Source organism: Vollenhovia emeryi, unplaced genomic scaffold (genome assembly GCF_000949405.1).
Source record: "Vollenhovia emeryi isolate VEMERY1.0 unplaced genomic scaffold, V.emery_V1.0 DF939341.1, whole genome shotgun sequence".
Classification (NCBI taxonomy): Eukaryota; Metazoa; Arthropoda; class Insecta; order Hymenoptera; family Formicidae; genus Vollenhovia; species Vollenhovia emeryi.
In genome coordinates, this window is record NW_011967025.1 from 87,306 (window position 1) to 112,771 (window position 25,466).

Sequence of the window (25,466 nt, forward strand, 5' to 3'; positions counted from 1 at the left end):
CGCGGTATCTCATCCGCTAACACGCAGCGGGATACTTGACCTTTACAGGGATGACGGTTGTCGTTTAGCTACAAACATTAAGAAATTTACCAAATAAAAAAAAGGCAAAAGAAGCCCTGGTCATTGTCTATTTTCAGTATTTGGCGTTTTTTAAATCTTAAACACTGCAATTTAGCTGCTTTTAAACGTAACTCACCTTAGTTTAAATGTTTAAGAAATTTACTAAGCAGAAAAAAAGGCAAAAGAAACCCCGCGTTAGCTAGTTGTCACTCTCTAATCCTGCAAATTGGCGTACTATACTGTCTTAAACGACTTATAAGCGCGTTTCAGCTTATATAGGTAAAAACCCAGAAATGTTGTGAAGACATAAGGTGCACATAGTGCAAAAAATTAAAAATAAGACGCCAACTACGTTGTTTTCTTGCTGTTTAATCTGCACAGATGAAGATAACTGAATACCTTCACTATCATAATAAGGGGGCTGGCGGAGTTTGTCAAGTAGGTTTTTTCGTTTCTATGTTGTCAGCTACCTGAATATTGATCATACGGGTTCCATCTGTTATATATAATCTTTTTGAATACGAAAAAAACTGATGAATGAGTATGATATTACGGTTATAGGTAGCGGTCCTGGTGGTTATATAGCAGCAATTAGGGCGGCACAGCTTGGGTTTAAAACTGCAATTGTAGAAAAAGAAAAAAATTTAGGCGGTATATGCTTAAATTGGGGATGTATACCAACAAAATCACTACTTAGAGCATCTGAGATTTATAGGCTAATAAAAAGATCAAAAGAGTTTGGTATAGAAGTAAAGGAAGCGAGTTTTGATATACAATCAATAGTGCAATACTCAAGAAACGTTGTTGATAAATTGTCAAGCGGTGTTGCATATTTGATGAAAAAAAATAACATCAAAGTTCATCAAGGCTTTGGTAAACTTGCAGGCAATAGTACTATAAAAGTTGCTGGCGATAAGGAAGAACAAGAAATTGTTTCCAAGCATATCATTTTAGCAACAGGAGTGAGGGCACGGAATCTGCCTAGAATAGAGGCAGATGGAGATTTAATATGGAATGCGCAGCATGCTATGATGCTGGGCAAATTACCAAAATCACTACTAATTATAGGGTCTGGTGCAATCGGAATAGAATTTGCAAGTTTTTATAGTACTTTGGGGGTTGATGTAACAATCATAGAGATAAAGAGCACTATTTTGCCGCTGGAGGATAAAGACATTTCAGGCCTAGCAGAAGAAATATTCACAAAACAGGGGATAAAAATATATACAAACAGTAGCGTAAAAGCTCTTACTAAAAGTAAAGACTCTGCTCAAGTACTACTAAGTAGTGGCGAGAGCAAAGAATTTGATAGGGTGATTGTTGCGGTTGGAATTCAAGCAAATATTGAAAATATAGGTTTAGAAAATACAAAAATTAAATTAAGCCCTTCTGGTTTTATTGAAATGAATGAATGGTATGAAACTAGTGAATCAAATGTGTATGCAATAGGTGATGTAGCTGGTCCACCATGTTTAGCACATAAAGCAAGCCATGAAGCTGTGATCTGCGTTGAAAAGATTGCTGGTAAAAGTGCTCATGCATTAAAAAAAGAATGCATACCAAATTGCACTTATTCTCATCCACAAATAGCGAGCATCGGCCTTACTGAGGAACAGGCAATAAAAGGTGGGTATGATGTAAAAATAGGAAAATTTCACTCTAACTTTAATGGTAAGTCTATTGCACTCAGTGAAACTGAAGGGTTAGTGAAAACAATTATAGACAAAAAGACAGGCGAACTTCTGGGTAGCCACATGATAGGTGCAGAAGTAACGGAGTTAATTAGCAATTTTGCGCTTGTAAAGCAACTAGAAGGAACAGACTTCGACATAAAATCTACGATTTTTCCTCATCCAACCATTTCAGAGATGATACACGAATCAGTGCTTGTTGCAGATGATGAGTCGTTAAATAGTTGAACTAACGTTCCATCGTTTTAGAGTTGTCAATGTCTTGGGTAGTAGTTTGATTAGGCACTTTAATTTCAATAGATTGATTACCAGCATCAGAATTCTGTAACTCTTCTTTCAATCCCTTAGCTGCTTCTTTAACTTCAAGCTTTGCCTTTGGATGAAGATCTTCTGGGCCTTTTCCTTTAGTATCCAAACCTTGTTGTAGATTAGTGCTTTTCATTTTATTATGCTGCTCGTGCTCAGGTAGGTCAACAACCGAATTGAAAAGAATTTTTATTATATTTTTTAGCAGTTCTAAAAAACCTCCGCCTCTGCCTTCTCTTTGTTCTTGAGATTTATTTTTCTCATTAGGTTCTTTTTTGCTATTAGTTTTAGGCATTTTTAACTCAACTATCATAAAGCTTAATAAAATTCTACGTGCAAATTATTAAATAACAGTTAACAATCTAGATTTACAAATGGATATTATTTTAGCAACAGGTGGCACAGGCGGGCATATCTTTCCGGCCATAGCCTTAGCAAAAGCACTAAAGACACAAGGATACAATTGCATATTATTCACTGACAAAAAAACAAATAAAAATATCGACATAGAAAGCTATATTTTACCATTACGTAGACCAAGCGGCAACAAATTTAAGTTTTTCCTTTTATTAATGTATAGTTGTGTGCTAGCAATATATAAAATCAGAAAATTGAAGCCAAGATTAGTAATTGGTTTTGGTAGCTATGCTTCTTTTTCAACTCTTCTTGCAGCAAGGGTTCTTTCTATACCTATAATTTTACATGAACAAAATACAGTTTTAGGAAGAGTAAATAGATTCTTTTTCAAGAGTGCAAAATTAATTGCAACCAGCTTTCCGGAGACTAAGTATGCAGAAGGTAGTAAATGCGTTTTTACAGGAAATTTTATTGATATAAAAGCACAGAGCCATTCTAGCACTGAGAAAGCCCTAAACATATTAGTCATAGCAGGTAGCCAAGGTGCAAATTTTTTTGATGATGTAGTAAGCAGCGTAATTTGTGATTTACCTATTAAAATGAAAAAGAAAATTAGAGTGACGCAGCAATGTACGAAGAAAAATATAAACAAGGTCAAGAGTCTATACAAAAGTGAAAAGATCGATTGTGAATTGAGTGAATTTTTTGATGATATGGAAAATAGATTGGCCAATGCTCACTTGGTAATTAGCAGAGCAGGAGCAACTTCAATAGCAGAGATCACTCTCGCTAGGCGCGCTGCTATATACATTCCTTACCCTGACTCAAAAGATAACCACCAATTTTATAATGCAAAATATATTGAAGATTCGGGAGCAGCTATGATAGTTGAGCAGAATAGTGAAGCAAAAAAAAATCTAACAGAGTTACTATTTGATCTATTAAATAATTCTCAAAAATTGCGTGATATGACCAATAATACAAAAAAAACAGGGATAAAGAATGGGACTACTGAGTTTGTTAAGGTAATTGTTCACAGGTTTAGTTGATGGCTGCTTGCTTTTTCTTCAAACACATCCCAAAGGTCTTTTTCTAGCGATATATTATATAATTTATTGATATAAACTACTCCCGTGGGTGAAGTTGTGTTAATTTCGAGCAAGAAGTCATCTATAATATCAATACCAACAAATATTAGCCCCCTTTTCTTTAATTCAGGACCAATTTTGTTACATATTTGATTGTCTCTATCATTCATTTGAGTGGGGTCAAAACTTGCTCCAAGTCGCATGTTTGTTCTGATCTCTCCACTAACTTTTGGAACTCGTTTTATTACTCCAATTGGTTGACCATAAAGTAGCAATATTCTTTTATCTTTATCTATGTTTTTACAAAATGATTGCACAATTACAGGACATTCATATTTTGCTATCATGAGATCCACTACCACTTGAATACTGTTTTCATCTCGTATTCTTATTACATCGTTTCCTCCATAACTATACAACGGCTTCAGAATAATATCTTTATAAATGCAGTAAAAATCTCTAATCAGTGATATATTTTCAGTTATCAAAGTTGGCGGAATTAGCTCTGGAAATAATGAAGTTATCAGTTTTTCAGGACAATTCCTTATTTCTGTTGGATTGTTAATTACCAATGCGCTGGTTTTTTCTAAGATATATGTTGTTGTAATATAACGCGTATCAAAGGGTGGATCCTGTCTGATAAATATGATGTCCATTTCATTCAAGTTGATAGCTACATCTTTTTTGGAGATAAAACTAAAATCATCAACATTGACTTTCTGAGCCAGAGCAATTGGATGGTTTAGCTTTAGTGCTAAATTGTTAGGAGCATAGATAAAAACTTCATGTCCCCTCCTTTGTGCTTCCTTTATTAGCACGAATGTAGTGTCAGTTTCAAAATTTATATTTTCATCCATCTGAAAGGCAACTTTCATTTATGTTCTCTACCTATTGTCACAACTGTACAAATGTTATAATTTGAAGGCGATTTTTGCCTAATGGCGTAATTTACTGTACCTATATCGTACATAACTTACAACTTGTTTTACTCCCTTTACTTTTCTTGCAATTGATATTACAGCTTTTAACTCCGCTTTATTTTGGGCTATACCCATCAAATAAACAACTCTATCAACCGTATTAACGCTATAATTAATTGATTTAATATTTCTTTTCCCCAGAAGTCTTGTTCTTATTTCCGCTGTTATCATGCCATCTACAGTAGTGTCTAGCATGGAAGCCATTTGAATTGGTATTACTCTTATTTCATTTATCACTTCTTTAATTTCTTTTTGCTGCCAAGCTATTTTTTCTGCTGTAAGTTGTTTTTCAGGAGTGTCAACACTTCCTATGAGCAATACTCTTCCTTCACTTACTTTGACCTTTATGGATGAAAATAGCCCATGTTTTAAGAGCCCCTTATTAATTCTAATGACCATAGTTGTATCATCAATGATATTTCCCAAGGATTTGTCCTGCATTGTTATCGCTGTCGCTGTAGCCACTACACCACCTATTATAAGGGTTGTGCAACCACTTTGTGTAATCAAAAAAATTGCGAGTAGGAAGCTTGTTATTAATCTCATTATTGATTTTCAGGATTTAGAGCTTTCATTAAGAAATGTTAATAAGCTTTTTTGATTGTGTAAATACTATAAATTAAGTAAGACTTTAAACCTTGAATATTTTTAATGGAATACCTATAATAGGGTACTGAAAATTTCTTGCGGATATGGCGGAATTGGTAGACGTGCCAGGTTTAGGTCCTGGTGAGCTTGCTCGTGGGGGTTCAAGTCCCTCTATCCGCACTTTAAAGTCATGTAACTTAGGTTTTAAGGGAAAATTTATAATCACTAAATACACTTTTGTTTGTATAAAAACCTGTTCTTAAGGATTGTGTTTAACTTAAATTCTGGTAAAATGACTCTATTAAGATATGAATTAAAATGTTAATAAATGAATTATGATGTCTAATAATATACCTCAAAATACAGTCGAAGTAAGTAGCGTATATACCTACAAAGAGCTTAGTATAGATAAACTAAAGTATGAGTATGAAATCACAGTTGGTAGTGATTATATAAAACAAAAGGTAAATTCCAGGTTGCAAGAGATAGCAGAAAATGCAAAATCACCTGGATTTAGAGCTGGAAAGATGCCCTATGACCTTGTTGTTGCAAATTATAAAAACGAAGCTTTGGAATATGTGATAAATAATACAATTGATTATTGCTCAAGTGATTTGATGAAAAAAATTGAAGTCAAGTCTCACATTTATCCTAAGATTGATGTTATATCATTACCAGATCTGGGCAAAGAAAATGAGGAGGGCAATTTTGTATACAAGCTATCTTTTGAGTCGATGCCTGAAGTACCGATGATAGATCTTAACAAAATAAACTTAAAGAAAATTGAAGCAAAGATTGAAGAGGAAGATATAAAAGAATTTATTGATTCTATTAAAACAAAGTTCCCCAATTTCGCCTCTGTTGATGATGCTTCTTATCAAGCGAAAGGTGGGGATAAATTGATAATTGATTTTGAAGGGCGGATTAGGAATAAGCTCTTTCAGAGTGGAAGTAGCAAAAATTTTGCCGTTAATTTAGGGTCTGGCACATTTATTAATGGTTTTGAAGATCAATTAACTGGTATGAAAAAGGGAGAAACAAAGGACTTTAAGTTGAAATTTCCTGAAAATTACCAAGCCATTTCCCTTGCAGGACAGGAAGCTGATTTTTCTGTGCGAGTGAATGAGATTCACATTGCCAAAGATTTTGAAAATGATGATGAAATAGCTAAGAGTATTGGTTTTAAGGATTATTCTTTGCTAATAAGTCATGCAAAAAAAATGATTGGTGATCAGTGCACCGAAATGAGAAATCTCTTAATTAAAAAGGAGCTATTTGATTATTTGGATGCTAATTATAGTTTTGATTTACCCACAGACATAGTAAAACAGGAGCAACAAAGAATGGAAGGAGAACTGGGTGCTCAAAATGATTCTCGTAAAGAAGCTGAAAAACGTGTAAAGCTTGCTATGTTATTTATGAAATTTAGTGCAGAACATAAAATATCATTAACTCAAAATGATGTTTTGAATGTTATTGTAAATCAATATGTCAGTAAGGATGTACCGTTTGACAGAGTACTTAAGCATTTTGAATCAAGTAAACAATTTCAAGAATTAGTTAGAGGGCAAGCGCTTGAGTATAAAGTGACAGATTATATAATAGAAAAAGTTAGTAAAGAAGAGCAGATTGCTTCTGTGAAAGAATTAAAGGAATTATTTGATAATATTTAATAGGAAAAGGTATGACTCTTATACCAATTGTAGTTGAACAAACTAGTCGCGGTGAGCGTGCTTATGACATATATTCAAGACTAGTGAAAGAAAGAATAATTTTCGTAACAGGTCCTATTGAGGACAACATGGCCAGTGTAATAGTAGCACAGCTTTTATTTTTAGAATCGGAAAATCCCGATAAAGACATTTTTATGTACATCAACTCACCAGGTGGTGTTGTAACTGCTGGTTTGTCGATCTACGATACAATGCAGTATATAAACCCAGACGTTTCAACTTTATGTATAGGTCAAGCTGCGTCTATGGGTTCCTTATTGCTTGCATCTGGTACAAAAGGTAAGCGCTACTCTCTACCTCATTCAAGAATTATGATACATCAGCCATCTGGTGGTTATCATGGTCAAGCAACTGATATAGAAATACATGCTAATGAAATTTTGCGAGTTAAGAAAAAACTAAATCAAATTTATGAAAAACATACTGGAAATTCACTAAAGAAAATTGAAGGAATGATGGAAAGAGATAAATTCATGGATCCTGAGGAAGCAAGGAAAATTGGCTTAATTGACAAGGTGATAGCTGAGCGTACAGATATTGAAATTGAAAATATTAAAATTAAACAAAAGGTGGGTTAATGGATAACAACAATGATTTACACTACTGTTCTTTTTGCAACAAGGCGCAAGATGAAGTAGATAAATTGATTACTAACTCCTCGGATGGTTTAAAGGTGTTTATTTGTAATGAGTGCATAGAATTATCCCATAAAGCAATAAGTCAAAAGAAAGATAGATCTTTTAATTCAGATCGTATATCTGATATGAAGCTATTACTAAAGAAACCTGAGGATATAAAAAACTTTCTCAGCAAGCATGTTGTAGGTCAAGAACACGCGCAACACGTTTTATCTGTAGCTATGTATAACCATTGTCAATCCATGGTACAATTTCATGCTATAAGTGATATTGAAATCGAGAAGTCAAATATAATGCTTATTGGTCCCACTGGTTCTGGTAAGACTTTGCTAGCCAAAACACTTGCTAAAGTTTCAGATGTGCCATTTGCTATGGCTGATGCAACAACTTTAACTGAGGCAGGTTATGTGGGTGATGATGTAGAAAGCGTGTTATCGCGTTTATTACAAGCTGCAAATTATGACATTGCAAAAGCACAGCGTGGTATAGTGTTTATAGATGAAATAGACAAGATTACAAGAAAATCTGAAAGCACCTCAATAACCCGTGACGTTTCAGGTGAAGGGGTCCAGCAAGCTCTGCTTAAGATTATGGAGGGTACAGTTGCTTATGTTCCGCCACAAGGAGGGCGAAAACACCCACAACAAGAGTTTATACAAGTGGATACTAGTAACATACTATTTATTTGTGGAGGAGCTTTTGAAGGCCTCGATAAGATTATTGAGGCGAGAAAAAAGGGAACGTCAGTTGGCTTTGGAGCAGATATAAGTCAGTCTAAAGAGCAAAAGAAAAAGAATGCTTTACATGATGTTCAACCTGAAGATTTAATCAAATTCGGTTTAATACCCGAATTTGTAGGGCGGGTTCCAATAACTGCTGTTTTAGATGAGTTGGATCATGAAGATTTAATACATGTGTTGACAGAGCCAAGGAATGCACTAATAAAACAGTACAAAGCATTGCTTGCGTTTAGCAAAGTAAACCTTGAGTTTTCAGATGAAGCAATATCAGCTGTTGCTAAAAAGGCTATAAGCTATAAAACAGGTGCAAGAATGTTACGTGCTATCTTGGAGTCACTTTTGCTTGACGTTATGTATACAGCTGGAAACGGAGATTTTGAAGGTAGCACTATAGTAATCACTAAGAAAATGGTAGAATTAGGAAAAGCAACGGTTAATCATAATAATAATGGCAATGTTATAACGGTTAATGATTAATTTGAGGCATATATTATGAACATTGAACGTGCTGTGAGCTCTAGTTTTACTGCATTGCCAGTATTACCTTTAAGAGATGTAGTAATTTTTCCAAATATAATGGTGCCTTTATTCATAGGCAGAGAAAAATCTGTTAATGCACTAGAATATGCAACAAGTAGTAGTAGTCACCAAAATGAGATTTTTCTTGTAGCACAGAAAGATGGCTCTGTTGATAATCCAGAGCCTGAAGATCTTTATGAAGTAGGTGTGTTAGCAAACATTATACAACCATTAATAAAATTGCCTGACAATGCAGTAAAAGTTATAATCCGGGGGATAAGAAGGGGAAGAGTTGTAGAATATATTAGCTCTCATACTTTATTACAAGCCAGGGTAGAGTTAGACAATCATTATAAAGAAGATGAAGACAATATTGATTTAGAAGCTTCAAGGCGATCTGTTATAGACGCGTTCGATAGCTGGTGTAAGCTAAACAAGAAAAATCAGCCTGAAGTTGCCATTAACCCCATTGATCAAATCAAAGAAGTTGATCAGCTTGTAGACACGGTAGCTTCACATTTAAATATAAAAGTATCGGATAAACAAAGCATACTTGAGGCTTATGACCCAAAAGAGCGTTTAAAAAAAGCTTTTGCTTTTATTGAGAGAGAAATAAGTATTTTGAACGCACAAAACCGTTTATATAAGACAATTAAATCGCAAGTTGAAAGCACTCAGAAAGTTTACTACCTTAACGAGCAATTGAAAGCTATACAGAAAGAATTAGACGAATTTGAGAATGGTGATGAAGGGAATATACTCAATAAATTTGAAAAAAAGATAAATGAAACAAAGCTTTCTCAGGAAGCAAGAGAGAAAGCTATAACTGATTTGAAGAGATACAAGAAAATGAATCCCATTTCTCCTGAAGCTACAGTTATATCTAGTTACTTGCATTGGTTACTTGATTTGCCGTGGGGAAAGCACAAAGATGCAAAAATTAAATTAAATGCAGCTAAGAAAATCTTAGATGAAAATCATTATGGCATAGAGAAAGTAAAAGATAGGATAATAGAATTTTTAGCAGTATTAAAAAGAGTAAAAGAGATAAAAGGTCCTATACTTTGCTTGGTTGGACCGCCAGGTGTTGGTAAAACTTCTTTAGCTAAGTCTATGGCAGGAGCAGTAGGAAGAGATTTTGTTCGCATAGCTCTTGGTGGTGTGCGTGATGAGTCTGAGATACGAGGACATAGGAAAACTTATATTGGCTCAATGCCTGGTAAAATCATTCAACACATGAAAAAAGCTAATTCATGCAACCCGCTTTTTCTGCTTGATGAAATAGATAAGATGGGTTCTGATTCGCGTGGCGATCCTGCATCTGCATTACTTGAGGTTTTAGATACTGAGCACAATAAACACTTTACGGATCATTACTTGGAAGTTGAGTTTGATCTTTCAAGTGTAATGTTTGTAGCTACGGCAAACAGCTTAAATTTGCCACATCCTTTGCGTGATAGGATGGAAATTATACAATTGTCCGGGTATACTGAAGATGAAAAAATCAGTATTGCTACACACCACCTTATTCCGAAGTTAAAGAAGGAGCATGGTTTGTATCAGAAGGAATGGGACATAACTAATGAGGCGTTATACAAGTTGATACGTTTATATACACGTGAAAGTGGTGTACGGAGTATGGAAAGGGAGCTTGCAAAGCTCATGAGAAAGGCAGTTAAAGAAATATTGACTGATAAAAATAAGAGAATATCCGTAGGGGTTGACAATTTACAAGATTATTTAGGGGTACGTAAATATACCTTTGGTATTGCAGAAAATGAGAGTTTAGTGGGAGTAGTAACTGGGCTTGCCTATACTGAAACAGGTGGTGATATTTTGATGATAGAATCAGTCCTAATTCCGGGCAAGGGAGAAATAAAATACACAGGAAAGCTTGGAGAGGTTATGCAAGAATCTATAAAAGCTGCGTATAGTTATATTCGATCAAATTGTTTGTTTTTTGGTATAAAGCCCGAAAAATTCCAAAATAATGATATACATTTGCATGTACCTGAGGGTGCTGTACCAAAAGATGGCCCTTCTGCTGGCAGCGCGGTATGTATGTCTATTGTTTCTCTTATGACAAATACACCAGTTAACAAAAATGTTGCTATGACAGGCGAAGTGACATTGCGTGGTAGAGTTTTAGCTATTGGGGGCTTGAGAGAAAAATTGCTTGCAGCGCTCAGAGGATCAATCAAAACTGTGATTATACCAAGCGAAAATGAGAAAGATATGCAAGAGATTCCTGCAAGCATCAAAGAGGGGATCAACGTAGTTTTTGTTAAGAATATTGATGAAGTTATGAAAGTTGCTTTAATGCACCCTACTACTCCAATTGATGGTGATGATAATCAAAATAGTATGCCTTCCTCTATAGAAAATAAAGATGATACTTTTCCTATGTCGGAAACATTGAAGCATTAGATTAAGAAGATATTAAATGTTTTTACGAAGATTAGGAATCATCTTAATTTCAAAAAAATAACCGTATAATCTAGCAAGGCACTCAAGTAAAAATAATATTAATACATAGGATACAGCAGGAGTTGCTATATTACGAAAAAGATTATCTGCATCTGATATTGAAACACGATCTATAATAACTTTTATTAAGTATGGATTAAAGGAAATATCGATAGCCCAGACTAATCCTGTCAGTAATACTATTCCTATATAAAACGGAAATGGACGCAGCATTTTCAAGATGAAGGACATGACTTGCTTTGTTGTTATGTCCTTCATTTGAACTACGCATATCAATTTGAAAAATATACACTGTCTTGTATTATAGTACCTAAAAGTAAGAAAGACCATGCTCAACATACAAAATAACGCTACACTTTGTAAAAGATGGATATTCTTAGCAGTATGTGCCCTTGCTTGCTCTGGGTTGCTGTCAATAATCGTTATTTTTCTGCGATTGCCTTTTATTTCCTCCTTCATTCCCTCCGCACAATATATCTTTGATAATGCGCTGGTAATACACGTGAACTTGTCAATTTTGGTGTGGATGTGCTCTATAATATCTCTGCTCTTTATCATAAACCTACAAAATACCAATAGTTGGTTTAACTTTTCATGGGTTCTATCAACCCTTTCGATGCTGCTCATGTTTATATCCGCATTCGTTCCAAACACTGAAGTTATCAAAAGTAACTATATTCCCGTATTACAAAACAAATTATTCTTATTTGGTCTTGGTTTGTTTACTACCAGTATATTAGTAAATGCAATGCTAGCATACACATCAAAAAAAGAGGTTTCATTTCTCTCTGTGGGGCAAATCGGGCTGGTTATTATACTTGTTTCATCATTTCTTTGCTTTGTTTTAGCATATCAAAATATGCCTCCAGATCTATATCACTCAGATAAGAATTTGTTTTACGAATATCTCTTTTGGGGAAGCGGACATTTATTGCAGTTTGCTTTTACTCAAGGAATGTTTTTAGTGTATTTAATAATTAGTGATGTTAGTTTAGCTTCAAGCAATAAAATTACTATTTTACCGCTGTTTATAAACACGATTTTGGCTATAGGTGCACCGTTTGTATATTTTGTTTATCCAGTTGATAGTGCCAAGTTAATACAGTTTTTTACTTGGCATATGAGAATTGCTGGAGCAGTTTTGCCGTGCTTTTTGATAATATTAGTGTGCTGCAACATCAGGACTTTTACTAATGATAAAAGCAACTATTTATTACATTCATTTTTATTGTTCATTTATGGAGATGTGCTTGGAGTGCTGACTATTGAAGGAAATGTCACCATTCCCGCTCATTATCATGGTTCTGTAGTTGGGATCACTATAGCTTTTATGAATTTCATTTATTGGCTGTTACCTAAATTAAACTTTAAAGAGGTAAAAAGTTCCATGGTAAGATTACAGATTTATGCGTACAGTGTGGGGCATTTTCTCCATATTACTGGACTTATATGGCTTGGTGGATATGGTGCCTTAAGAAAAGTTGCAGATCTGCCAAATATTTCATCAATGTTGGCACGTGCTTGTTTTATTGCGGGTGGAGCTATATCAGTTATTGGTGGAATGTTGTTCGTAATAATTGTGCTTTTACATCTGTTAAAAGGCAAAGCGCGTACCAACTAACCCATAAAAATGAAAAAACTTGCTTGACAAACCTCGCCAGGTCCCTTATTGTAGTGCTAAGGGTATTTATGACTCAAAACTTGTTTTTGACCTGCAGGCTCAATGACAAAATTCAGTAAAAAACTCAGGGTATTTATTGGCGGATTACATAAAATTATAGCGGCTGCATGTCTTTTAAATTTTTTCTACATTCAGCCAAATCGCGCTTATTTTAAGCGTTAGCACATTATTACAGCGCCACTTACAGTAATATAGGGTCAAAACTCGCTACTCGGGGCTTCTTTTGCCTTTTTTTTCGTTTGGTAAATTTCTTAATGTTTGTAGCTAAACGACAACCGTCATCCCGCTACTTGTTAGCGGGATCTCTTGTTAGCGGATAAGATACCGAGAATGAATCGCGGTATGACGGTTCGCGGCGGTATGACGGTTAAGTAGGGTGTCATCCCAGTGCTTGACGCTGGGATCTGATGCAGTTATTCTAGGCTAAGGTAATCCACATAGCAAATGGTGTCATGCAAGTAGCTGACACTGGAATCTAGAATTTTTTTAACTAGATCTTATGGTCAAGCCATAGGATGACAGGAAGGTAAGCCTTATTTTAGTTAGCTATTATACTCACCGTTTGTGGTTGAAAGGAGCACATTTTTAGAATAATGAAAACAATCAGCACTTTAATTCAAGAAGGATCGGAGTTATTATCGTCACATAAAGTTGAATCACCACATTTAGATTGTGAAATCATCATACAGCACGTACTTGGAGTGGAAAGATCATTCATAATTATGAATCACACTAATCAGGTACCAAGAGACAAAGAACCTCTATTTTGGAAATTAACAAAAAAAAGAGCGGAAAGATATCCAATATCGCAAATAATAGGTAATCGTGAATTCTGGAGTAAAAATTTTATAGTTAACCAGCATGTTTTGGATCCAAGACCAGATAGTGAGACAATAATCCTAGCAGTGTTAAAATATTACCCAAATAAAAAGCAGAGACTAAAAATTGCAGATTTTGGTACAGGCACAGGTTGTTTATTAATATCCGTACTTAGTGAGTATGAATATGCCATTGGTATCGGTTTTGAAAAAAGCTTGGAAGCATACAAAGTTGCCTATCAGAACACAAAGAAACATGATCTTCTCAGCAGAGCCAAAATATTTCCAAGCTCATGGACAGAGTGCAGAGGTTCATTCGATCTTATAATTAGTAATCCTCCATATATTAAAAGAAGCAAATTGAAGGACCTGCAAGCAGAAGTGCAAAAGGAACCAAGAATTGCTCTTGATGGTGGAATTGATGGTTTGAGCTGTTATTTGAGTATTTTTCCAATATTGAAAAAGTGCCTTAAAAAAAATGGGTTTGCAATATTGGAGATAGGTGAAGATCAAAATGATATTGACAAAATAATACCCTCATACAAATTAGCTTTTCAGGAATATGTATATGATTTGGCAGGAATGAAGAGATGCATTGTTATGCAAAAAACATAACTAATGTTTTCTTCCTTCATCTCATATTATCCTATGTCACCCCAGTACCCTCTACCTCATCATCCCAATGCGTGACACTGGGATCTATATTTAACTAGATCCTATGGTTAAGCTATAGGATGACAGGAACGGTTTTATGCATTTTTTAAAGGGCAACATGTTTAAGCTTTACTAGCAAAATGGAAAGTAAGGCCAGCCTCTATGCCGTGTGTGTGAAATAGTTGATTACCTACATTTATATCCTCTTTTAGTGCATCTTTTTCATCAATAATACTAGATGTACCATCTGCTTTTTTTACTGCTTTCTGCATTGCTTGAAATGTAAAATTGTTACCCATAACACCAAAACCTCTATATCCGATATGCATATTTACATCTTCATTTATGCGATAATCAAGGCCGGCTTTTAATTGACCTGCAGGTCTTATTGACGGTTTTTCAAACATTGTCATTCTTGTTGCACCGATTCCAATACCAATGTAAGGAGAAAAAGAGAAACGGTCACTTTTCCAATGATGATAAACATTTGCCATTACAGATATGTTCTCAATTTGGTCATGATTCACTATAGCACCATATAAATGTTTTTCTTCTGCACTATTTTTATTTTTAACTACTTTTACGTATGACACGGTCATTTGACTGCTTGCTAAACCAATATTATCCACTTTTACAGAAGAATACATTCCTTCTAATTCAACTCTGTAGCTGTTGCTACCCAATTCTCCTGTGTAACCCAATGCTACATTTGCAGCAAAAGGCGGGTTATAATCTCCTTTATACTTACTTAGTAATTGACCTTCTGTATTCTGAGCATCCCTGTCATTTATAGATACCTTATTAGTATCTGCAGCATCCTTATCTCCAATTTTTGCTTTCAACTCACCCATGTAATTTAAATATTGACCGTAATACCCACTGCCAAAGTAAAACCCTTCTGTTTCACTTGCAAAAGATTGTTGTGACAGCAGCAAAGCAAATGCTGTAACCGCTAATGTTTTCTTACTAATCATTACTACTCCCCTAGTTAAATTAGCTACTCTAATACTAATTAATTAAAAATGGCTTAATATGAAAAACCTAATTATTTTGCACTTTCCTGAGCTAAAAATAGGCAAAGTTAACCTTACTTCTCGTCATTTTTTAATTTATCGTCAATATCCTCATCTTCAAATTCATCCTCCTCTTCTTCGTCATCAAATCCATCATCGCTCCTCTCGTCATCAAACCCGTCATCATCATCTTCAAACTTATCGTCGATATCTTCATCATCAATATCTTCGTCTGCAAATTCATCTGATTCATCATACACTGCATCTTCAGTTTTAGTTTCAGCAGGATAATCAACTGAATTAGGTCCCTCAAGAGCATTATTCCCCTCGTTATTAACCTTATCTTTGCTCGCAGCGGCAGAAAGAACTTTGTTTGGGTCATATGGTTCTTGTGTAGGCACACGAGTTTGTTTAAGCAGCCTTCTTGTGAAGGTGGTATCACTGTAGTACAAAATTTTCTTTGATTTAATTGGGTAAGTTGACTCTATTAAAATTATCTGATCGTCGCGTGGCAACATAATAACTTCTTGAGGCAATAGCAATGCCCTCTGTGTTTCAGAGATATGCAACGACCTTGAAGCAGGATTTAAATCTAAAAATTTAGGCTTATTCAATGATTCTTGTTGTACAGTTTTGTTTCCTATAAGTTGCGATATTAAATTAGCTGTTTCAATATTATTGGCTGCAAAAGTTATTCTGTAAGTCGAGTTTGACAAAAAGGAGTTCATTCCTGCTTCTTCGTATATTCCTTTGAGCTGCTCAGTATCTTGAACAATTAAGAATAACCTAACTCGATAACCACGAAAATATGCAATACCTGTTTGAAATTGCTCCATTTTTCCAAGTGTAGGAAACTCATCCATTAAAAACAATACGCCATAAGGCTCGTCATCCGATGGCAATTTTCTACATAAAAACTCAGTTGCCTGTTGGTAAAAAACCTGCATTAAAGGCCTGAGTCTAGTCAAGTTGTCAGGAGTTAAACCAACATAAACTGTAGTTTTCTTCTTTTTAAAATCTAAAATATTAAAATCACTTGACGCAGTTGCAGTATCAATCAACGGGTTTGCCCATAATTCAAGCGATGAGTTCATAGTTGATACAACACCCGACCTTTCTTTATCAGCTTTTTGTAAAAAAGCTGCAATATTCATATATGCTACAGGGTGTATTATTTTACCCATTGTATCAAGAGCAACAGCAAGATTATAAACTACGTCATCACTACGCATCGTACGCACAACTTCACCAAAAGATTTAACTTTCTCTGGTGCAGCAAGTAAGTATAATACCACTCCAACAAATAAGCTTCTTGCTTCATTTTGCCAAAAGTCTTGTTCAGGCATGATGAGGTTAGCTATTTTTTGCACATCGTCAACCATCTGTCCAGGTTTTTTACTAATCCATTGTAATGGATTGTAACAGTGGCTTATTCCATCTGGCTGCGCTGGATTCCATACGTATACTTTTTGTCCTTGTCGTTCTCGCCAACCACTTGTTATTTCATAGTTTTCTAATTTTATGTCGTGTACAATTACCGAGTCAGTCCAAAATAATAAATTAGGAATTACAAAGCCAACACCCTTACCAGAACCTGTAGGTGCAAATAACAATGCATGCTGAAACCCATCAGCAATAAAGTATCCTCTTTTATCTTTACCAAGCAATAATCCCTTTTTGCTTCTTAATCCTGCTTTTCGTATGTCTTTCTCTGATGCCCACTGCGAGTCTCCATGAAGTGATTCTTTCTTTTTAAATGGTCGCCACTCAATTATCCTTTCTCTTAAATTCCATAAGATAATCATTAAAACAACAATAGGCATTGTAGAAGATAGAATTAATTTAAATTTGAGCTCAAGGCTATATAACTCTGGGTGGTGCCAACAATATTGTATATGATCAAAAATCGTTGGCCAAAGAGCTTGAGGGAAAGGCGTCAAACTAGGATTAATTGCCTTAAAATCCACAGCATCCGGACCGTCAACTAATAGAAAGAACAATATACCAGATAGATAGAAGCAAAACTCAAGTACGCTAAAAGCTACTACACCTCCTATGAGAATATTACGTAGGTGATTTCCATTACTCATAAACTACTCTTTTTTAACTTATGTATAAATTTAAGCATTTTCGCTCGCAGATCTAGTAAATAATATCTCAGAAATGCTTCTTTTGCCCCCACCGGTTCTTTTTAGCTGAATAACAATATCAATCACATTTCTAATGTATGGTATAATTTGGTCTGGAGGAATGCCAAGATTTGCCTGCATAACCATCAATTTTATTTGCTCAAGGGCCATTGTTGGACTATCCGCATGAAGGGTTGATATTGATCCAGGGTGACCAGTATTTATCGCCCTAAGAAAACTAAAAGCTTCCGCTCCACGGAGCTCACCAACTATTATTCTGTCTGGCCTTAAACGTAAGCACCCCTCTATCAAATCTTGAGTGGTTACTTTTGCTCTGCCCTGCCCTCCTTTAGAGGCAATTAAATGGACTTTATTGGGATGTTCGTTCAAAACGATTTCCCTTGCATCCTCAACAGTAATAATTCTTTCCTCAGTTGGAATAGCACGCAAAGTAGCATTAGTAAAAGTAGTCTTACCAGTGGAAGTTCCACCGCTAATTATAATATTTTTCTTACTTATTACAGCGTATTCTAAAAACTCTTTTATTTTTTTTTGCCTTAATAGTAAATCCAAATGACGGTCAACTGGATTATCAGTTGCTTCTGTAACAGTTTCAGAAAAAGCCCCCATTTTTTCGTAATCATCGAGTGCTAATTGCATGCTAGAAGGCTTACGAATCGACATGACTACTTTATCAGGTTCACATGCTGGTGGAAATACTATCTGTATACGATAACCATTTGGTAATGTTGCCGAAAGTAACGGTGCTTCTTCGCTAAGTTTTTGTTCTGTAGCTTGAGCAATCAGTCTGCCAAGAGATTTCAAATGGTTAAGATCGAATACTTCTAATTTTTCACACCTTATTTTACCGCGATTTTCAATCCATACTTCCTTTGGCTTATTTATTGATATTTCATTTACGCCTTCTTCTTGAAATATGCCTTGTAATGGCTCCAAATATGTATCAAGTGCAGCATAATTCATTTCATTGGTTTAATATTGCCTGTGGAGGGAATACTATATCTTGGTTAACAAATACTTTCAATGCGGTGCCTTGATCAACATAAACAGTTGGTTCTTTATCTGTATGTTTGTTAACTATATCTCGCATATCTTTAGAAAAATCATTGATTGACTTCCCTATTGCTTCTTCATAAACAGACTTGCTTTCTCTTTGAAATTGTTGTAATAGTTGATTTACATCTTCCAGGCTTATATTCACATTACCCTCATTAATGCTTAGTGCTTTTGCTATTTCCTTTTTCATTATTTTCAGCAAATCCTGCTCATTTTTAGCGCTCCGAATTTTTCCAATAGCTCTAAGACCAAGTTTCCATTTGTCACTAGGTATTTTCTCTTCTCCTTCTAATTTAATAACATCTTTGAGTGAGGAAAGATCTATTTCAGTTGCAGTAATAGATCTCACCATGCCCATAACGGTTGATTCGTTAACAAGATTAGAAGCTTTTTGCCCTATAACAGCTGAACCAATTGAAACACCAGCAAGTGCAACTGAAGAGAACAATACACTTACTATTTTATTATCAACCATTCCTGCTATCCCTGCTCTACCAAGCTCATCAATACCAAGTGATGAGATAGCAATATCTATTCCATGTGGCAGAATCACTCTGTTCCAATTTATATTTACACGAGCTCTTGCGACATTCGAGTCAAATGAATAACTGCCTATCAATCTTGAGCCTTTAGGTATTAAAACTGTATCACCAGTTTCTGCATAAACATCTCTACTCACCATAGCACGCAGCATTCCTTGCAGATCAGAGCTTATTGCAGTTTCAAGAACGGCATCAATAATTTTACCTTGAGTAACCATTAAACCAAGCTTTCCTACTCTGGTAGCTTTGCTCGATTGTGCTGAAGTGTCAGATAAAATAGCATCAGCAGCCTTGTTTTCTCCACCATCACTTGAAATTGTTAACATTTGTACACTACGTCTGTCTCTAGGATAACCGCCACCCCCTATTGTAGGAAATGAGGTAGGTAAATTGCCCATAATATTACTAGAAGGAAAATTTTGCTTTGGCAAAATAGGTATATTTGACACAGGAGTTTCTTTTGGTTTCTCTTCTTCTTTTCTAATTTGTTTTATTTCTGGTATGATTGGTGGTGCAGGAAGAGGAGGTAAGGGTGGTAAGGGATCAGTTATTATTCTTTCAGGAACCATTACATTATCTGGAACTTGTTCCAACTTTCCCTTCAATTCTTGAACATTTTGCTTTGTTTCCTCTTTTTTAATAACTTCTGAACCCTCTTTATGAGAAGGACTAAAATAGAGATAATACACTCCACCAATCAGAAGCACTAAAATAATGACCATCAATGCCCTATGACCTTGATTAGAGCCAACTGTTACTACCTTGTTCTCTATTTCTGATTCATCTTCTGAATTGTTACGCCTTTCTTTATTCATATTGCATATACCACAGCTAAAGTGACCTATTTATAATTTCAACTTCACCATCTTCATAACGCATAAATAGCTTTTTATGTACTCCTTTTATTATAACATAATCATCAAATAACAGCCTTTTACAAGGTTTATCCTCCTCTTCTACAAAAATCTGAGGTATTCTATTATTATTTCTAAATTTTAAATAGGTTAAATAACCATCATCAAATAGCTCAATTGGAACTATATCCGCATTACCACCTTCATCAATATATGTATAATTGTACTTCGTATCATTTTCTTGTATTATTTTTTCTGGCTTGTCTGTAGTATATTGCATTTGAGTAGGTAAAGAAACCTCATCTAAATCAACATCAAATTCACCTTCTTCTTGAGGATAATAAAAACGTACTACGTAAGATATATCCTTTTCAGCAGAATAATCGTGACCCACTTTCTTAGCATCAGTATCTGGGTATTTATCGTAATTTGGCCTTGAGATTAAATCAAAAATGTAATTTCTTTTTTTAGTTGTCGTAATAATCATGTTAGTGCGGCTACTAACTTCAAATGGCATGATAAGCAATTTATTGTCATAAGGATTAATTTTCCAACTTGATGCATCACCAACAGCGATATTTTTAACTTTTTCTCCTTCTGCAAATTCAATATAAGAATAGTAACCTTGACTAAAAACCACCGTGAATACTTCATTAGGGCTATACACAAAAGTCTTTATTCTACTATCTACAGAAATAGGCTCATTATAATTAATGGATGCGTTTAAATTGCTACTTACAAGTAAAGCTAAAACTAATAATATCCTATACATATTCATCATCTACTCTATATAAAATAACTTGAAATCCTAATGGGTTAATATATCTTTGCTGATCATCCATTTCAAGCGATGCATATCTATATGACATAATAACTATCTTATTTTTTCTTGTGGAACTTCCATCTTTCCGTGTAAATTCCACAAAAAACCTCACCTGAAGAGCATCGTTACCCAATTTTTGAATTGAACGAATTTTAAATTTACTTTTGGTATCTGAGTATAAATTAAAAAGATCATCCATATTCTGCGATCCTATGTAATTTCTAAATTCATTATACACATTAGATGAGGAAAACAACCTCACCTTTGTATAATAGTTATAATTATAATGATATGGATCAAAAACCTCCCTTGCTTTTATATACTCTGAAATAAAATATTCGTTTAGCGCTTCATCTGCAGAATACTGCTTTACTGTGACAGGATCAACCAATTGTACTATTCCTGATTTCTTGTCAATTTCTATAACAAATGGCTCAATAGTGCTACTTGTGCTAATTTTAAATATGACTAATATGCTGATAGAGATCGTTGCTAATAATATTAATGCAAATAAAAGTAGAATATTCCTTTGAGCAACAACTGTGCTGTAGCGGTTTGAATTCCAATCTATATCCTTATCTAAGGATTCAGTATTTTTTTCTCGCTTAAAAAATCTTAGCATTCTAGTATTCCTAAAAATCTTAACTTGTGTTAAAAAACATAGTAAATTAACAAAGTAGTTACAACAAAAAAGCTAAAAAACTCTTAACTTATGGCCTAGCTTACCAAACTTTGTCTCCATATACGAATCGTTATATTTATTACGTTCCACAATAAGTGGTAGACACTTTGTAACTCCTATACCACTACTTTCCAATTCTGACAATTTCCTATTATTGTTTGTAAGTAATTGGATTTTGTTAATGTTCAATTTCTTAAGCATTTTAGCTGCAACAGCAAAACTCCTTTCATCATCTTCAAAACCTAATATTCTGTTTGCATCAACAGTATCAAGATTATGTCCTCTTTGCACACTGTACGCTCTTAACTTATTAGTTAAACCAATGCCTCTTCCATCTTGCATCAAATACAATATAATACCACTTCCAGAGTCAGCTATCATTTGAATTGCTTGATGTAATTGACTTCTGCAATCGCATGATAAGCTATCTAACAAGTCACCCGTATAGCACGAAGAATGAATTCTTACTAATGGTTCGCCATCTTTATCTGGATTGCCAATGATAATTGCATGATGTTCTCTTCCACCACTTTCTGTTCTATAAGATATGATATCTACTTCTTGAGTCTGTTTTAAAAATAATGATGTTTTGCACACTTCATACACACTCTGATTTTGTTGAAAATCATTTACGAGTAACGTATCTAGTACAATAATGTCATTTTCTTTACACCAATTTCGCATTTCATGCTTATTCTCAAAAGTCATATCAGCCACTAACGCGTATGGCAATAATTCTGAGAACTTAAGCAAGGCAACAGCATATTCATCTATTGTCTTTGAGCATTGCAACTCTTTTATGCTATCTTCCTTTGAACAGTTTATTAAATGGAGCAGTTCATCAAAATTGCTTATCAACAGACGTTTGCTGCTATGTTCTTTATTCTGAGATATGTATTCTACCTTACTTGAAGTTAAAGTAACATATACATTGCTTGATATAAGCTTGTATTGATTAAACAAATCTCTTTCTAAAACCTCAGCAGCAGCAAGCAATAGGTAATTACTTTCATCATATATTACAATTGGCCGGCCGCGCCTGACTTCGCTAATAGCCCTTTCTACCTTATTGCTACTTTGATTTCCTATAAACATTTTTACCCATACTAAACAGCGATAAAAAAACTGGTGCGGCCGAGAAGACTCGAACTTCCAAGGCCTTATGAGCCACAGCGACCTCAACGCTGCGTGTCTACCAATTCCACCACGGCCGCACTATATTCTAGTTTTTATATAATTATTTTAAATTATTTAATCATTTTAGAATTTTTCATCTAGAGTGTCAATCTGATACTAGAATAATCTAGAAATTACTTGTATAATTTGATTATAAATTTTAACCATTTAAGATAACCTTTAATTTTTAACTTAGGTTTTTATACAAATGAATGTAGCTAATATCTTTATTTTTTTAGCTCTCTCTCTTATAACTAGCTTTCATTTTGTCCATGCACAGATATTATACACATGGTCTCAAGTTATCCCAGAAAATAAATTAAGCATACGTGCAATTACAGACAATGACATGTGTCCCATTGTTTATGTCGATGGCGAAGAAATAGAAATGCTGAATCGCAACTCAATTAACAATGGTGATCATAACGAAACAGTTTGTGAACTGACAGTACAAACAAGTGCCAAAAACATTAGTATTGAGGATCTACAAGTTCCTATATTACCAGAAAAGGTTAATAAAATTGCTTTTATTGGTGATACAGGTTGTAGAATAAATATGTTATTTCAGCAGGAATGTAATTCGGTAGATAGCTGGCCTTTAAAAAAAAATTTAGATTCAATCGCCCTTCATAAACCAGATTTAATTATCCATGTTGGTGATTATCATTATAGACAAACAAAATGTAGAAATACAAAAAAGTGTGGCGATATTTATGGATATAATAAAAAAGCTTGGTACGCTGATTGGTTTGAGCCTGCAAAGGATATTTCATTACAATCCCCTTTCCTTTTTGTTCGTGGAAACCATGAGAGTTGTAATAGAGCTTATGAAGGATGGTTCAGATATCTAGATTCATACCCCTTTTCGTCTGAAAAATGTGGAAACTTCGTTTCTAGTTGGTCCTTAGATGCTGGACTGATGAAATTTTTTATCTTCGACTCTTCATCCGGTGAGGATATTTTTACAACCCAAAGCACAATTGATGCTTTTGAAAGGCAATTTGATAAATTGATACAAGATAAGCCCACGTGGTTTTTAACTCATAAACCGCTTTGGAGATCTCCAAAAAAAGAATTTTTGACATTAAAAAGCCATGGTAATCTTACACAAATTGAAGCTTTTGGAGATAAATTTCCAAGCAATGTTACTACCATAGTTTCTGGCCACATTCATATAGCCCAGATTTTTTTAATGGATAACGTTCCAGACCAGATTATAGTTGGAAATGGCGGTGCATCATTACACGCTCAAGACCAAGAGCATGTTTATCAAAATGTAGAATTCGACTATCCAAATGGTAGAAACTACTTAGCACACGAGGTTAGAAATTTTTTCGGCTTTGGCTTTGCAATACTAAACTTAGATGATCACGAATTTACCTTCTATAATCAACACAATAAGGAAATGTATTCTGCGAAGCTAACAGAAGATTTTAAACTTAAACGGATTAAAACTATAATAGATTCATTTTAGAACTTGTTATTAGCTATTTTAAAAACGCTACTTAAACATTTTTTTTAATCGATTGATTTCATCAGCAAATTTTGAGTCGGTCTTTATAAAATTTTCTACTTGTTTTACTGCATGTATAACGGTAGCATGGTCTCTGCCACCAAAGTTTCTCCCAATATCTGGTAGGCTTTTTTGCGTAAATTTTTTGGCAAAATACATAGCTATTTGTCTTGGCCTTGCAAGACTGCGAAGTCTTCTATTGGATTGCATATCTGCAACCTTTATATTGAAAAATTCAGCTACTTTCTTTTGTATTTCTTCTATTGTGATCGACCTATGATTTGACCTAAGAAGATCGATTAGGGTTTCACTAGCTGATTCTACCGTCATACTTCTTCCAATCAATGAGGTATGGGTAACCTTATTTAATGCTCCTTCTAATTCTCTTATATTAGATTTTATGTTCCTTGCTAAAAACTCTAGGACATCTTTCGGAACATACATATTCATCTGCTCCACTTTTGCCTGCAATATACCAAGCCTTAATTCAAAAGTTGTTTCATTGATATCTGCCACCAACCCCCAACCGAGTCGTGATCTTATTCTTTCTTCCACTCCATCAAGATCACTAGGAGACCTATCAGCTGATATAACCAATTGCTTATTTTGGTCTATCAATGCATTGAAAGTGTGAAAAAATTCTTCTTGTGTACTGTCTTTACCACTGATAAATTGCACATCATCTACCATCAATACATCCACTGATCTAAATTGCTCTTTAAATAACATAATGTCTTTGCTTCGTAGAGCTGTAATATATTGGTACATAAACTTTTCTGCTGATAAGTATACTACTTTTCTTTTTGCTGATGGAGAATTGACTATATGCCAAGCTATGGCGTGCATTAGATGTGTTTTACCAAGCCCCACTCCGCCATACAAAAATAAAGGATTGCTACCTAGTATTGGATCTACAGATTCTGCCACACGCTTTGCTGCTGTAAATGCCAATTCATTCGGTTTTCCCACTACAAAATTATCAAAAGTGAACCTTGGATCAAGTGGCGAGCCAAGACTATGATTACTATCCTCTCTGTTTTTCAGTATAACATTAGAATTTGGATTTTTTTCTTCAGCGACCTGAATATCAATAGAACATATACTTTCACTCTCGTTTTGCCATAATGATAATATCTTTTCCATGTAATGAACTGTGATCCACTCTTTTATAAACCTTGTTGATACAGACAATAAGACTTCTCCATTTCTGCTGCTAACAAATTTAAGTGAACTTAGCCAGCTATTGTATGTTGCTTCTCCATAAAGATTATAAAGACAACTTTGGATTTTTTCCCAAGCGGTATTATAATCCGTCAT

General features: G+C 34.6%; 5 protein-coding genes and 2 pseudogenes across 5 annotated transcripts; 6 read left to right on the forward strand and 1 right to left on the reverse strand.

Annotated features, from left to right (window-relative positions):
* The first annotated feature begins 593 nt into the window (after window positions 1-593).
* On the forward strand, window positions 594-1,979 carry LOC105558480 (annotated as a pseudogene).
* Window positions 1,980-5,174: 3,195 nt separating this feature from the next.
* On the forward strand, window positions 5,175-6,743 carry LOC105558481 (trigger factor-like protein TIG, Chloroplastic). Its single transcript, XM_012006182.1, has 2 exons — window positions 5,175-5,211; window positions 5,437-6,743. Exons 1-2 carry the CDS (start codon window positions 5,175-5,177, stop codon window positions 6,741-6,743), a joined length of 1,344 nt encoding a protein of 447 aa, XP_011861572.1.
* An 11-nt stretch (window positions 6,744-6,754) lies between these two features.
* Window positions 6,755-7,381, forward strand: LOC105558482 (annotated as a pseudogene).
* LOC105558483 (ATP-dependent Clp protease ATP-binding subunit clpX-like, mitochondrial) lies at window positions 7,381-8,658 on the forward strand. Its single transcript, XM_012006183.1, has one exon. It carries the CDS (start codon window positions 7,381-7,383, stop codon window positions 8,656-8,658), a length of 1,278 nt encoding a protein of 425 aa, XP_011861573.1.
* Window positions 8,659-8,673: 15 nt separating this feature from the next.
* On the forward strand, window positions 8,674-11,127 carry LOC105558485 (lon protease homolog, mitochondrial-like). The gene has a single exon (XM_012006184.1). The coding sequence runs from the start codon at window positions 8,674-8,676 to the stop codon at window positions 11,125-11,127; it is 2,454 nt and encodes an 817-aa protein (XP_011861574.1).
* Window positions 11,128-13,461: 2,334 nt separating this feature from the next.
* Window positions 13,462-14,301, forward strand: LOC105558486 (hemK methyltransferase family member 1-like). Its single transcript, XM_012006185.1, has one exon. It carries the CDS (start codon window positions 13,462-13,464, stop codon window positions 14,299-14,301), a length of 840 nt encoding a protein of 279 aa, XP_011861575.1.
* Window positions 14,302-24,137: 9,836 nt separating this feature from the next.
* Window positions 24,138-25,466, reverse strand: LOC105558487. Its single transcript, XM_012006186.1, has one exon. It carries the CDS (start codon window positions 25,464-25,466, stop codon window positions 24,138-24,140), a length of 1,329 nt encoding a protein of 442 aa, XP_011861576.1.

Bases quoted from the DNA above. Each gene is read 5' to 3' on its own strand.
- LOC105558481 (XM_012006182.1), top strand. From the start codon at position 5,175: ATGGCGGAATTGGTAGACGTGCCAGGTTTAGGTCCTG. The intron at 5,212-5,436 runs GTGAGCTTGCTC...CTCAAAATACAG, and splicing joins CGTGCCAGGTTTAGGTCCTG to TCGAAGTAAGTAGCGTATAT.
- LOC105558483 (XM_012006183.1), top strand. From the start codon at position 7,381: ATGGATAACAACAATGATTTACACTACTGTTCTTTTTGCAACAAGGCG.
- LOC105558485 (XM_012006184.1), top strand. From the start codon at position 8,674: ATGAACATTGAACGTGCTGTGAGCTCTAGTTTTACTGCATTGCCAGTA.
- LOC105558486 (XM_012006185.1), top strand. From the start codon at position 13,462: ATGAAAACAATCAGCACTTTAATTCAAGAAGGATCGGAGTTATTATCG.
- LOC105558487 (XM_012006186.1), bottom strand. From the start codon at position 25,466: ATGACGGATTATAATACCGCTTGGGAAAAAATCCAAAGTTGTCTTTAT.